Source organism: Cebus imitator, unplaced genomic scaffold (assembly GCF_001604975.1).
Source record: "Cebus imitator isolate Cc_AM_T3 unplaced genomic scaffold, Cebus_imitator-1.0 Scaffold57, whole genome shotgun sequence".
NCBI lineage: Eukaryota > Metazoa > Chordata > Mammalia > Primates > Cebidae > Cebus > Cebus imitator.
In genome coordinates this window covers 3721932-3734916 of record NW_016107372.1, presented here as the reverse complement: position 1 = coordinate 3734916, position 12985 = coordinate 3721932, and the positions used below count along the sequence as shown (strand labels likewise).

Below are 12985 nucleotides of genomic sequence, written 5' to 3'. Positions count from 1 at the left end.
AAAAAAAAAAAAAAAAAAAAAAAAAGAAAGAAAGAAAAAGAAAAAAGAAAGACATTGATTTTTTAAGTAAGAGAATCTGGCATTCCGGAGAAGGAGGCAGGGGCTGGGAGATAAAGCTGTTAATGGCTCACCTGCTACTGGTCAATGGTGTCATAAAGAAATACCACAGTTCTTTATGAGATCCTGTTTATTAGCAGCCTGTGAGTTTATTTAGATCTAAATCCTGTGCCTGACAGTGATGCTGTTTTAGAATTAGTATCATAGAATCAATGGAAACCTGAAAGGTTCTTATCATTAACACAAATGTTAGAACTCTATGCAAATTAAAAATCTGATAGCACATGTAATGTGTTTTGGCTGCAATTTTTTGCAAGTATGAAGGGGAAATAGTTTGAAAAGTTCTATTATATGACAAATATTATAAAAATCAGGCTCATTAAGCTCAATGTATTCATCTTATTTCAAGTTGAGTGAAGCCCTGTATCCTTGTTCAAGTCCTATAAAATTAAAACACACACACACACATTAAGATATGTATATATGTTAACTTACCTCTGCACTGGTCAGGTTTTTATCTGGTCCAGATAAATATGGGATAAGAAATGGTTCTGAGGGTCTCATCATGGAGAAAAAACCAAATACGCAGAGGATCACAGTGGGGTAAATCCATGAATTGCTTGGTGAAGTTTTATAACAATCCATGGCTGATCAAATGGAAACAAAGAGAAAATTAAGTGATGTTTATTCTTTTTAGCATCTCCCATGCGATGAAAAGCTAACTGTTGTTGTTAAACAAAGTCTCACTCTGTTGTCCAAGCTGGAGTGCAGTGGTGCGATCTCGGCTCACTGCAACCTCCACTTCCCGGGCTCAAGCGATTCTCCTGCCTCAGCCTCCCAAGTAGCTGGGATTACAGGTGCCCACCACCAAGCCTGATAATTTTTTATTTTTAGTAGAGATGGGGTTTCACTATGTTGGCCAGGCTGGTCTTGAACTCCTGACCTCAAGTGAGGAAATGGCTTGAAATTCAAGCTTTAGAAATAAAGCTCAATAGAGGATCTCATTTATCACTGCACAGGAACAATAAACAAAAAACAAACCCAACAACCATTTGATGGTGGCTATATTTGAAAACATCTTGCCTTCTTATGTGAATTATCATGTGCATGGAAAATTCACTAATTCCTCCACATTTCAGCTCAAGCTTTACCTTGTTGTAACTCTTAGAGGTTTTTGAGGGTCCTGCATGTGGTTAATTTCTCTCAGATAATTTATAGGAAGAAAACTAATTTGCTGTATGATGCTTTTCTTCATACTATCTCCTTAAATCTACATAATAATTGTAAAACAGATATTTCCCCACATTCTCAGAGGAGCATATGGAAGAGCCAAGATACGCAAACACTGGCTTCAAACCAGATGATCAAGATCTGAATCCAGGTCTCTTTACTCCCATCAGGAACCTTTTACCCACTCCACTATCCCTCATTCTGTAGGCCCCTCAGCTGCTGGCATTAACCTAATGACAACCACAGTGAGGGAAAACATGTGTATTTATAAACACATTCATACTAAAGATTATGGTTTCATAAATAGAGCTTTTAGGGTCAATTACAGTTTGAAAGCAGAGAGTGGGAAAAGCATTCTCATTTCAGAATAGCAAGTCACCTGGGTGGAATTCCAGGAATCCAGTGGGTGGGAAAGGTAAGAAGGGGTTGGAAGGTAGGAAGGACCTACTGGGTGACATCATTGCGGCTTGCCACTCCCCCTACTCTTTCCCAAGGTGACCCCAGACAGCTGCATAATTCCTCTGTTAAGTTTTACAGGGTAAATGCTGTTTATGTCAACAAAGCCCTTGATCAAGCAGCAGAGAGGTAAGAGTAATCAGATTTTGAAACCAGGATTACTGCAATCGTGAGTAATGCCGACGATGTGAAAATTTTGCCAAAGGCAAATTAGAGTGACTGTTCACCTGCTCCCTCAGCCCAGAAAACAGGGCTTTTTCTTCTTCCTGGAATGCCGCTAAGTTTGCTGGCGATTTCTTTGTTGTTAACCATCTTCTAGGATGGCTGTCCTGGATGGGAAATGACTGAGGCTTGGTCATATTCTGAAGAGTGGTCTTGCTGGGGTGGCATCTGCTGGCTCTACATCCAGAGTATCCTCTCCATCTTTGCTGACCATGGATTTGTTCACTACATCCAGGTCATCATCTTCTCCATGCATCTGAGACCTAGGATTATGCCATGTTGATCCCCAGGCTGCTAAAAGCCTGCTGGGTTATCTATCTCTTTGTTTCTATGGTTCTAATACTGCTGTCCAAATCGATTTAGTCGTGAAGGTCGAGCAGAAAAAAATTTACATAGTACACGCCCTATTAAAGCACAAGCCCAGGAGGGCAGAGCAGGTGGCCTGCTTCACTGCTTTGTCTTAAGTGCCTAGCATAGCACCTGATACATAGCGTTCAAGGAAGATGCTGAATGAATTGAATAAACAAGGAACTATAGCCTACTTGAAGAAGGATAAGTGTGGAAAGAGAGAAGTGTCAGGTACAGGCAAGAATCCAGAAGTTAGGGAAGGCAATCTTACAGAAGGAAGTGTGTGAGTCACGCCTCACCACTGGGAACAAATGTAAACGCTGTCTGCTTTTCCTGAGTACTTCATCTCACTTCCTAGCTTCATCCCTTAAGGGCAGAAAGATCCTCAACTCTGCAAGTGCTTTGCCATTTATGACCAGGACTATGATAATTGAATTACTTATGCAATCTTTTAAAATAATTTTTACATTTGGAAAATGATTTAATTTTTCTTCGAGCATTCTGTGAGGCATAGAGAGGTGGTATGGCTGTCACTGGACAGATGGGGAGATGGAGGGCTAGAGGTAGTGAGATTTGTGCTGGTTTTCACCTTTAACAAACGTCAGAGCCTAGACTTGGCCTCAGTTTTCCTAATTCCAAGCTCAGCTATCTTTCCTCCTATGCTCTGCTGAGAGAGCCTGGCTATATCCTTAAAATTTACATGATAAACCGAGCATGGTGCCCAGTGCTTTGGGAGGCTGAGGCAGGAGTGTCACTTGAGGCCAGGAGATCAAGGTGGCAATGAACCGTGATTGCACCACTTCACTCCAGCCGGGGCGAGAGTGAGACCCAGTCTCAAAAAAAAAAAAAAAAAAATCCAATTTCAGTTTATTTTTAAATAGTGATTTTCATATTATTGTGTCAAGGAAATTAGTATGGGGTTGCAAACAGGATGATGATGATGATGATTATTATTATTCTGAAATGGAGTCTTACTCTGTCGCCCAGGCTGGTGTGCAGTGGTGCAATCTCGGCTCACTGCAACCTCTGCTTCCTGGGTTCAAGTGATTCTCCTGCCTCAGCCTCCGGAGTAGCTGGGACCCACCATGCCCAGCTGATTTGTGTGTTTTTAGTAGTAACAGGGTTTCGCCATGTTGACCAGGCTGGTCTTGAACTTTTGACCTCAGGTGTTCTGCCTGCCTCAGCCTCCCAAAGTGCTGAATTACAGGATTGTTTTAATGGTACAAAAAATGTTAACTATCAGAATGCATTGCAGAGAAAGGCTAAGCTTTTTTTCTGAAACTTCTGTGTGGGTCAGCAACATATAAATACAAATAGGTGATCATAATGTCCACTATCTTACTATGGGACACAGCACTAAGTTAGAAATTGTAGAGGAAGACTGGTCTCAGTGGCTCATGCCTGTAACCCCAACACTTTGGGAGGCCAACGGAGGACGATTGCTTGAGATCAGGTGTTCAAGACCAGCCTAGACAACAAAATGAGGCTCTATCTCTTAAAAGAAAAAACAAAAAGGACATACACATTCATGTATCTTTATAATAGAATGATTTATATTTTGGGGGTATATACCCAGTAATGGGATTGCTGGGTCAAATGGTATTTCTGCTTCTAGATCTTTGAGGAATTGCCACACTGTCTTCCACATGGTTGAACTAATTGACATTCCTATCAACAATATAAAAGCATTCCTTTTTCTCCACAATTTGGCCAGTGGGAACTGAATGATGAGAACACATCGATACATGGAGGCAAACAGCACGCTCTGGGATCTGTCAAGGGAACAAGGGGCGGAGGGGCGGAGAATAGCTAATGAATGCTTGGCTTGTACCTAGGTGATGACTTGATTTGTGCAGCAAACCACCATGCCAAACATTTACCTATATAACAAACCTGCAGACCCTGCATATGTACCCCAGAACTTAAAATAAAAGTTAATGAAAAACAAACAAAGATTTAGCTTGCTGTGGTGGAGCATGCATGTAATCCTAGCTACTTGGGAGGCTGAGGTGAGAGGATCATTTTAGGCCAGGAGTTCGAGGCTGCAGTGAGCTATGATCATGCTGCTGCACTCCAGCTTGGGCTACAGAGTGAGACCCTGTCGACAAAAAAATTGCAGAGGGAAAAACAGGACTAATTATGAACACATGTCCCACCTGTGTTGTCTGGGAGGATCACATCCTCCACAACAAAGTATTATTCTAGAATAAACCATTGTTTGGGTAATTTTTCCATTTATCATTCCATTTTGACCTCATAATATTATCTGCCTCTAAAAAGCGCTCTAAACTTCCCTTTGCTTCCATTGCTTCTAAGGTGAGGACATAAATTGACTTGATTTTCTGAGTTCATACCTGTGAAAGCCAGATGTTTACCTTTCCCCTTCATTTTCTGTGCATGCCAAATCACAAGATAATCCTTTTAAAAGTTGCTCCTGTAGCAGTAATCCTCACCCATTATTATAAGCTTCATCACTTTTTAAAAAGGTATAAGAACACCATATAAGCAGTAGATTAAAACATTTAAAAAGGCTGGGTGTAGTGGCTCGTGCCTGTAATCCCAGTGCTTTGAGAGGCTGAGGTCGGTGGATCACCTGAAGTCAGGAGTTCAAGACCACCCTGGCCAACATAGTGAAACCCCATCTTTACTAATAACACAAAAATTAGCCAGGCATGGTGGCGAGCACCTGTAATCTCACTAGTTGGGTGGCTGAGGCAGGAGAATCGCTTGAACCCAGGAGGTGGAGGTTGCAGTGAGTCGAGATCACGCCACTGCACTCCAGCCTGGGCAACAGAGAATGACTGTGTTAATAACAACAACAGAAAAAGGCACATTTGCCAAACAAAAGTCAGCCTATCAGGCTCTCATGATTTGAAACACGCAGTGAAGATGCCGAAGTAAAAAGGAAGGGTGAATTCATCAGCTGCTCCTTTTAGCAGAGACTCAGAGCAGCTAAATCCACAATAGACCTTTCCTTGGTGGCCTTGGACAAACAGGAGAGTTTGCAGCGGCACAGCGTTAGCTGCAACAGCAGATGGGGGAGGTGAACCCTGAGCTTTGGCCTTGGCTCCACTCCGGAGCCACAGTGATCCTGGGCAGGTCACAGTCTCCCTGCTCCACCTGCACAGCAGACCAGAGTGCACCTGCCCCCTGACTCTGTTGCAGCACACCACGTGGGCCGTGAACAAAACGGTCATGGACACTGTAGGGATACACAGAGGCGCTGATCCAGCCAGCACCTTTGACTTTGAATGAGCCAACAGCTTTGCATGGCAAGTAGCCCCTTCAGTTGCCGTGGAATTGATGTGCTCTTTTCTCCTTTTGCTGCTAGGAAAGTGATTATTTTTTGCCCAGGCGCAGTGGCTCATGCCTGTAATGCTACTACTTTGGGAGGCCAAGGCAGGTGGATTATTTGAGCTCAGGAGTTCGAAACTAGCCTGAGCAACATGGTGAAACCCCGTCTCTACATAAAATACAAAAATTAGCCACGCATAGCGAGCGATGCGTGCCTGTAATACAGCTACCTGGAAGGCTGAGAGGGGAGGATCGCTGGAGACTGGAACGCAGAGGTTGCAGTGAGATGAGATGGTGCCTCTGCACTCCAGCCTGGGCAATAGAGCAAGACCCTGTTCTTAAAAGATATAAAAATAATAAAACAATTTTTAAAAATAATAAAAATAATTATTTTTCATGTTGTGAAAAAAGCCACAGCTCTCCCACCAGGGATGCTTCACTTCTCTACTGTTCGGCTCCAGCTTCTCTCAATGTCTATTTTTTTTTTTTGGAGACAGAGTCTCCCTCTGTCACCAGGTTTGAGTGCAGTGGTATGATCTCAGCTCACTACAACCTCCACCTCCCGGGTTCAAATGATTCTCCTGCTTCAGCCTCCCGAGTAGTTGAGATTACAGGTACCCGCCACCATACCAGGTTAATTTTTTGTATTTTTAGTAGAGACGGGATTTCACCATGTTGGCCAGGCTGGTCTCGAACTCCTGACCTTGAGTGATCCAACCACCTTGGCCTCCCAAAGCCCAGGATTACAGATGTGAGCCACCACACCCAGCCTGAATCTCTGCTTTGAGCCCATTGCAGCATATTCCACATAAGGCCACACTGCTTGCTGCTGCCTCCCCTTTTTTGGGGTGTGTGGAGTGCCAAAGCCATTTGAAAAATAAATCTTGCTAGCATACCTAATCCTACTTCATTTGAAAATGCTCTTAGGTTTCTTTTTTTAATCTCCCATAAAATTTAAAGTTTACTTGTATTTTGACTATGAATGAATTTGGCAGAAATGGCTTCTCATGATTTTTGTTTTTATCTACCTTGCAACCTATTATACGTTTGCAAAATTTCTTTTACTGCAATCTATTTCATGCTTGTAGTCTCTTGGTATCAGAGTTCAATTTTTTTCTTTCTTTTTTTATTTTAATTATTACCATGTTATTGGCTTTTCCACTTTTAATCATCTCCTTAAATAGTTCTTTCCACCTGGCAGCCAGGCACATTGGCTCATGCCTATAATCCCAGCACTTTGGGAGGCTGAGGTGGGAGGATTGCTTGAGCCCAGGAGTTTGAGACCAGCCTGGACAACATAGTGAGACCCTGTCTCTATTAAAAACAAAACAAAAACAAAACAAAACAACAACAACAAAAAAACCCCCAAAACCCAAAACTTTCCAACTGGCTGCAAGCCACCCTTCCTTCATAGACAAATGCTTTAACAATTGATTGTTAAGTGTCCAGCTGATTTTTGATACTATCTCTGAAACTCTCAATTTTCTTCTAGTGACTACAAGATAAGTTCATTTGTCATTCTAATTCTGTGGTACAGAAAAATTAAGGGTTTTGTTTATTTGTTTTTAGTGGGAAACAAAAAAATTACTTCATTGCCAGGATCCTTTTTGGAGTGAGTTACAAATGAAGGCTGGAACTCATATCTCCTGGGTCCGCTGCTGTATTTCCTTCAGTGAGCCTTAACTCAAAGAGTCATTGTGCAGATTAAGCTCTTTCCATAGTTGTACACACACCAATGTTCAAGTATTGTTTGTATATGCGTTGGGGAATCATACTGGACCTAAGCTAATTTGGACCTCATCTAAATTTCAGACACGGATAATGCCCTATTTCTTAATCTGTGGGTTGTTTGTATCTAAGTGTACATACTTAAAATTCCTATATTCTCAAATATTTCCAAGTATATTTTCCATTTTTGTAGGATAAGCAACTATTAAAAAGCAAGAACTACAGAAACCTAGGCTGGGCACTTTGCCTCACACCTCTAATCCCAGCACTTTGGGAGGTCGAGGCGGGTGGGTGACTTGAGGTCAGGAGTTCGAGACCAGCCTGGCCAACATGGTGAAACCCCTGTCTCTACTAAAAATAGAAAGGTTAGCCCAGGTGTGGTGGTGGGCACCTGTAATACCAGCTTTTTAGGAGGCTGAGGCACAAGAATCGCTTGAATCTGGGAGGCGGTGGTTGCAGTGAGCCGATTGCACAAATGCACTCCAGCCTGGGTGACAGAGGCTCCTCCGTCTCAAAAAAAAAAAAAAAAAAACCAAAAACACACAATCAAACAAAAAAGAACTGCAGAAGCTGACATGCACTGGTGGGCTTCCTGAAGCCAGGGTGATTTTCTAGCTAAGGAGAAGCCTTATTTGGTCAGATTCCTCCACCCATACACACCCACTTGCCCACCCAAGCATGGAATTCTCCCACAGACAAAGCATTCAGAGCTGTGGGGCTCCCTGAGGTAGCAGCCAGGTGCAAGCAAGTAACTCCCTCCAACCTGGTTATGCAAGTTTCCCACAGCCGACAACCTGGGGAAGCACAAGATGCTGAGTGAGTGGAAAGAAATCCCTTGATCAAGTCTTGGTCCATGTTTGTTCAGATGATACTGCCAGAATGAACCCAGATGCCAGTAATTTGAAAGGACATTATCTACAATAGTGGTTCCCGACCTTCTTGGAACCAGGGTCCCGTTTCATGGAAGACAATTTTTCCATGAAAAAATGGGGGAGGAGTTGGGGGAATGGTTTTGGGATGAAAGCGTTCGGTCTCAGATCATCGGGCATGAGATTCTCACAAGGAGCTCACCTAGATCCCTCACATTCACAGTTCTAGGAGAATCTGATGCCACCACTGATCTGGCAGCAGACCGAGCTTAGGTGCTAATGCTTGGTTGCCAGCCGCTCACCTGCTGTGTGGCCCGTTCCTAACAGGCCACGGGACCCCTGATCGAGAATCCCCACTCTCCTCCTACTTCCTGCCCACTTCTTTCTACTAATCATTCCAGCCATCTCAGAGAGGGCAGTCATCTGAGAAATGGGCTAGACTGATTTTCACAATAGGATAGACCTTTACTACAGTAAAACACTTATTTCAAACAGAAGAGCAATAAATTGGTAATTATATTTTTGCCAGATGCCATCTCTACAAAAACACTAAATAAGTCTGGGTTTGGTGGCTCATGTCTGTAATCCCAGCACTCAAGTGAGACGGGTGGATCACTTGAAGTCAAGAGTTTGAGACCAGCTTGGTCAACATGGCAGAAATTCTGTCTATACTAAAAGTCTAAAAATTAGCCAGTTTAAGACCAGCCTGGGCAACATAAAGACCCCATCTCTCTAAAAAAAAAAAAAAAAAAAAAAAAAAAAGGAGTTTTACAGAGCATGATCTTTAGCTCCCTCCCCCCAAGTTTTTAGGCCATCTAGGGACTCCACTCTAAGCTATCTTATTAGCATAAACATTATCAAAGAGGCTCATTATGAATAAAAAGACACCTATCACTCAGGAATTCTCAAAAGTTTTAGCTTAAAGACTAAATACATTTTAGGTTATATCACAGTTACATTTTCCAAAAAGCCCACCTTTCAGCCTTTCAACACTGCTAGGAGTCAAGCTCCTCCCTAGACAGAAGCAAACTCAAAGTCTGATTACCAAAAACAAAAATATTTGCTTTTAGCTGATATCAGAATAGATCAACTAATTATGCCTTTTAATCTACTTATTACTGAAATAGAAGAGAATATAACTTTGAGTAAAACGTTCAAATAAAGCAAAGGGCTGCGGTCAGCCTAAGTCACGGCAAGATGGCCCTGAAGGAAGACGTAGGGAAAGGATGCCAGGGGCTCGCTGCAGTCAGAGAGTGGTGGCCAGGCATGGTGACTCAAGCCTGTAATCCCAGCAGTTTGGGATGCCAAGACAGATGGATCACCTCGGTCAGGAGTTTGAGACCAGCCTGGCCAACATGATGAAACCCTGTCTCTAATANAAAAAAAAAAAAAAAAAAAAAAAAAAAAAAAAAGAAAGAAAGCAAGCCATTTTCTTTATAAATTTCTCACATTCAGGTATTGTTATAAGCAACAGAAAACAGATTAAAATAAAAAGATAATTTGAAAAAAAATCACTGATATGTGGAAGAAAATAAACCAGTCTCAAACATTATCCTGCATACAAGAATCTAGACACAAAAAGGACATAACCATAAAGATTCCGTTTATGCCAGGTCCCAAACAGTCAAAACTACTTCATGCTTATAGAAATCACAAAATGTAGTTGGGCACGGTGGCTGACGCCTGTAATCTCAGCACTTTGGGAGGTCGAGAGGCGGGTGGATCACAAGGTCAGGAGTTCGAGACCAGCTTGGCCAACATAGTGAAACCCCCATCTCTACTAAAAATACAAAAATTAGCTGGGCGTGGTGGCTCGCGCCTGTAGTCCCAGCTCCTTGGGAGGCTAACGCAGGAGAATTGCTCCAACCTGGGAGGCAGAGGTTGCAGTGAGCTGAGACCATGCCATTGCACTCCAGCCTGGGTGACAGAGCAAGACTCTGTCTCAAAAAATAAAATAAAATAAAATAAAATAAAATAAAATAAAATAAAATAAAAAATTGGAAGGTGATTCCACCAACTTCTAGGGAGCTATTGTATTCTGGCTGTAATTTCATCTTATTTGAAATGCATCTTATTGATCAATTCCTCACTCTACATACAAAAACTAATTTCACATAACAAATACTAACACCACAGCATGCCATTCAGAAGGAAACAGATCTTCGTGACCTAGGAACTGGCACACATTTGAAATGATAAAAAGAATCTTAAAAGAAAAAAAAAATGATAAAGTGGATTTCTTCAAAAAGCCACATCTGGCGATCAGGAGGTACTGTTAAGAAACTGGATGGAAAAGACACAAGGCCCTGTGGCTCACACCTGTGATCCCAGCAATTTGGGAGGCTGAGGTGGGTGGATTGCTTGAGGTCAGGAGTTTGAGACCAGCCTGGCCAACATGGTGAAACCCCATCTCTACTAAAATTACCAAAATTAGTCAGGTGTGGTGGCGCAAGCCTATAATCCCAGCTACCTGGGAGGCCGAGGCAGAATTGCTTGAACTCAGGAAGTGGAGGTTGCAGTGAGGATTGCACTACTGCACTCTAGCCTGGGTGACAGAAGGAAACTCTGTCTCAAAAAAGAAAAAAAAGTCACATTAGCCAGGCATGGTGGTTCACTCCTGTAATCCCGTAATCCCAGCACTTTGGCAGGCAGAGGCGGGTGGATCATGAGGTCAGGAGTTCCGAGACCAGCCTGACCAACATGGTGAAACCCTGTGTCTACTAAAAATACAAAAATTAGCCGGGCATGGTGGCGGGCACCTATAGTCCTAGCTACTCAGCAGGCTGAGGCAGGAGAATGGCTTGAACCTGGGAGGCAGAGGTTGCAGTGAGCCGAGATCATGCCACTGCACTCCAGCCTGGGTGATAGAGCGGAACTCCGTGAAAAGAAAAAAAGCACATCTGCTTATCAGGAGGTACTGTTAAGAAACTGAAAAGGGACCAGGTGCAGTGACTCTTGACTGTAATCCCAGCACTTTGGGAGCTGAGGCAGGAGGATCACTTGAGCCTGGGAGTTTAAGACCAGCCTGGACAACATTTTTTTGTCCGTACAAAAAAAATACCAAAAAAAAAAAAAAAAAAATAGTAAAGCAAATAAATTAGAAAGGGAAGCCATAGACTTAAGAGAAAACAGTCATAATACCAGTATCAGAAAAAATATTTGTCTCCAAAATATAAAGAACCCCTGCAACTCCATAAGAATAGATGAACAAAAGATTTAAATACTTTGCAAAACATGTGGTTGGCCAAGAGCACATGCAAAGATACTCAATGTAAGTCATCAGAAATCCTAAGTTAACACTATGAGAAAAAACTAGCACTAGAATGGCTAAAAAGGCCAGCGTACCAAATGTTGGCAAAGATTTAGAGCAAGTGAATCCATACACATTGCTCATAGGAATGTAAAATGGTATCAACCCTTTGGAAAATCATTTGGCAGTCTATCCAAGAATGCTCATATAATACCATTAGTGAAAAAATGAGAGGCAACTAAATGTCCATTAAACAAGGAATGAATAAACAATGGTAAATTTTGGCAACCAATACTAATTAAGAATAAAAAGGAGTGAACTATTGCACATACTTGAATGAATATTAAAAAAAAAAAATTGCTGTGCTAAAGAATCCAGATACAAAAATGCATGACTTCATTAACATATGAAGCCCTAAGATATGCAAAACTCATCTGTAGTGATGGAAATTGGATCAGCGGTTGCCTGTGGTGTGGGGTAGGGAAGAAAGTGATGGCAGTAGAACACAGGGGAACTTCCCTTTCCAGGGTGACCAAAACATTCTACACCTTGATCGTGGTGATGGTTACAAACATTTGTCCAAACTCATGTATTAATATTATACACTTACATTATACATTTGCTTGTTTGTAAACCATACTGCTATGGTTTGAATATCTGTCCCCTTCAAAACTCATGTTGAATCTTAATACCAGGCCTGGTGCAGTGGCTCTCACCTATAATCCCAGAACTTAGGCTGAGGCAAAAAGATTGCTCGAGGCCAGGAGTTCAAGATCAGACTGGTCAAGATAGCAAGAACACAGTTCTGCAAAAAAATTAAGTAAATTCGCTGGACATGGTGGTGCATGCCTGTAGTCCAAGCTACTGAGAAACTGAGGCAGGAGGATCCTTGAGCCCAGGGTGTCAAGGCTGCAGTAAGCCATGATTGCACCACTGCATTCCAAGTTGGGCTGGAGAGTGAGACCCTATTGTAAAAAAATAAAAAAAAGAGGTGGGGCTTTTCAGAAGGGATTCGATCATAAGCGCTCTGTGCTTATGAATGGATTAGCCCATTCATGAATTAATGGAGTCAAAGGTTAATGGATTAATGAGCTATTATGGGAGGGGAACTTGTGACTTTCTAAGAGAAAGCCCTGAGCTAGCAGCCTTAGCCCTTGGACCATGTGATGCCTGTGCCTTCTTGGAATTCTTTACAGTCCATACCAGGAAGAAGGCTCTCACCAATGTGCCCCCTCAACCTTGAACTTCGCAGCCTCCATAACTGTAAGAAATAAAATACTAGGTCAGGCATGGTGGCTCACGCCTGTGATCCCAGCACTTTGGGAGGTCAAGGAGGATGGATCAGGAGGTCAAAAGATCAAGACCATCCTGGTCAACATGGTGAAATCCAAAATTAGCTGGGTGTCGTGGCGCATGCCTGTAGTTCCAGCTACTCAGGAGGCTAAGGCAGGAGAATTGCTTGAACCCAGGAGGTGGAGGTTGCAGTGAACCGAGATTCCAGCCTGGCAACAGAGCAAGGCTCCGTCACCAA

General features: G+C 42.5%; 1 protein-coding gene across 1 annotated transcript in view; it reads right to left on the bottom strand.

Annotated features, from left to right (window-relative positions):
• Window positions 1-12985, bottom strand: part of SLC19A3 (solute carrier family 19 member 3) — a 30588-nt gene that overhangs the window by 12343 nt on the left and 5260 nt on the right. Inside the window, exon 2 of the mRNA XM_037738768.1 lies at window positions 549-704. Coding sequence (XP_037594696.1) covers window positions 549-702 — 154 coding nt within the window. The 5' untranslated portion in view covers window positions 703-704. The remainder of the gene's footprint in view (window positions 1-548; window positions 705-12985) is intronic.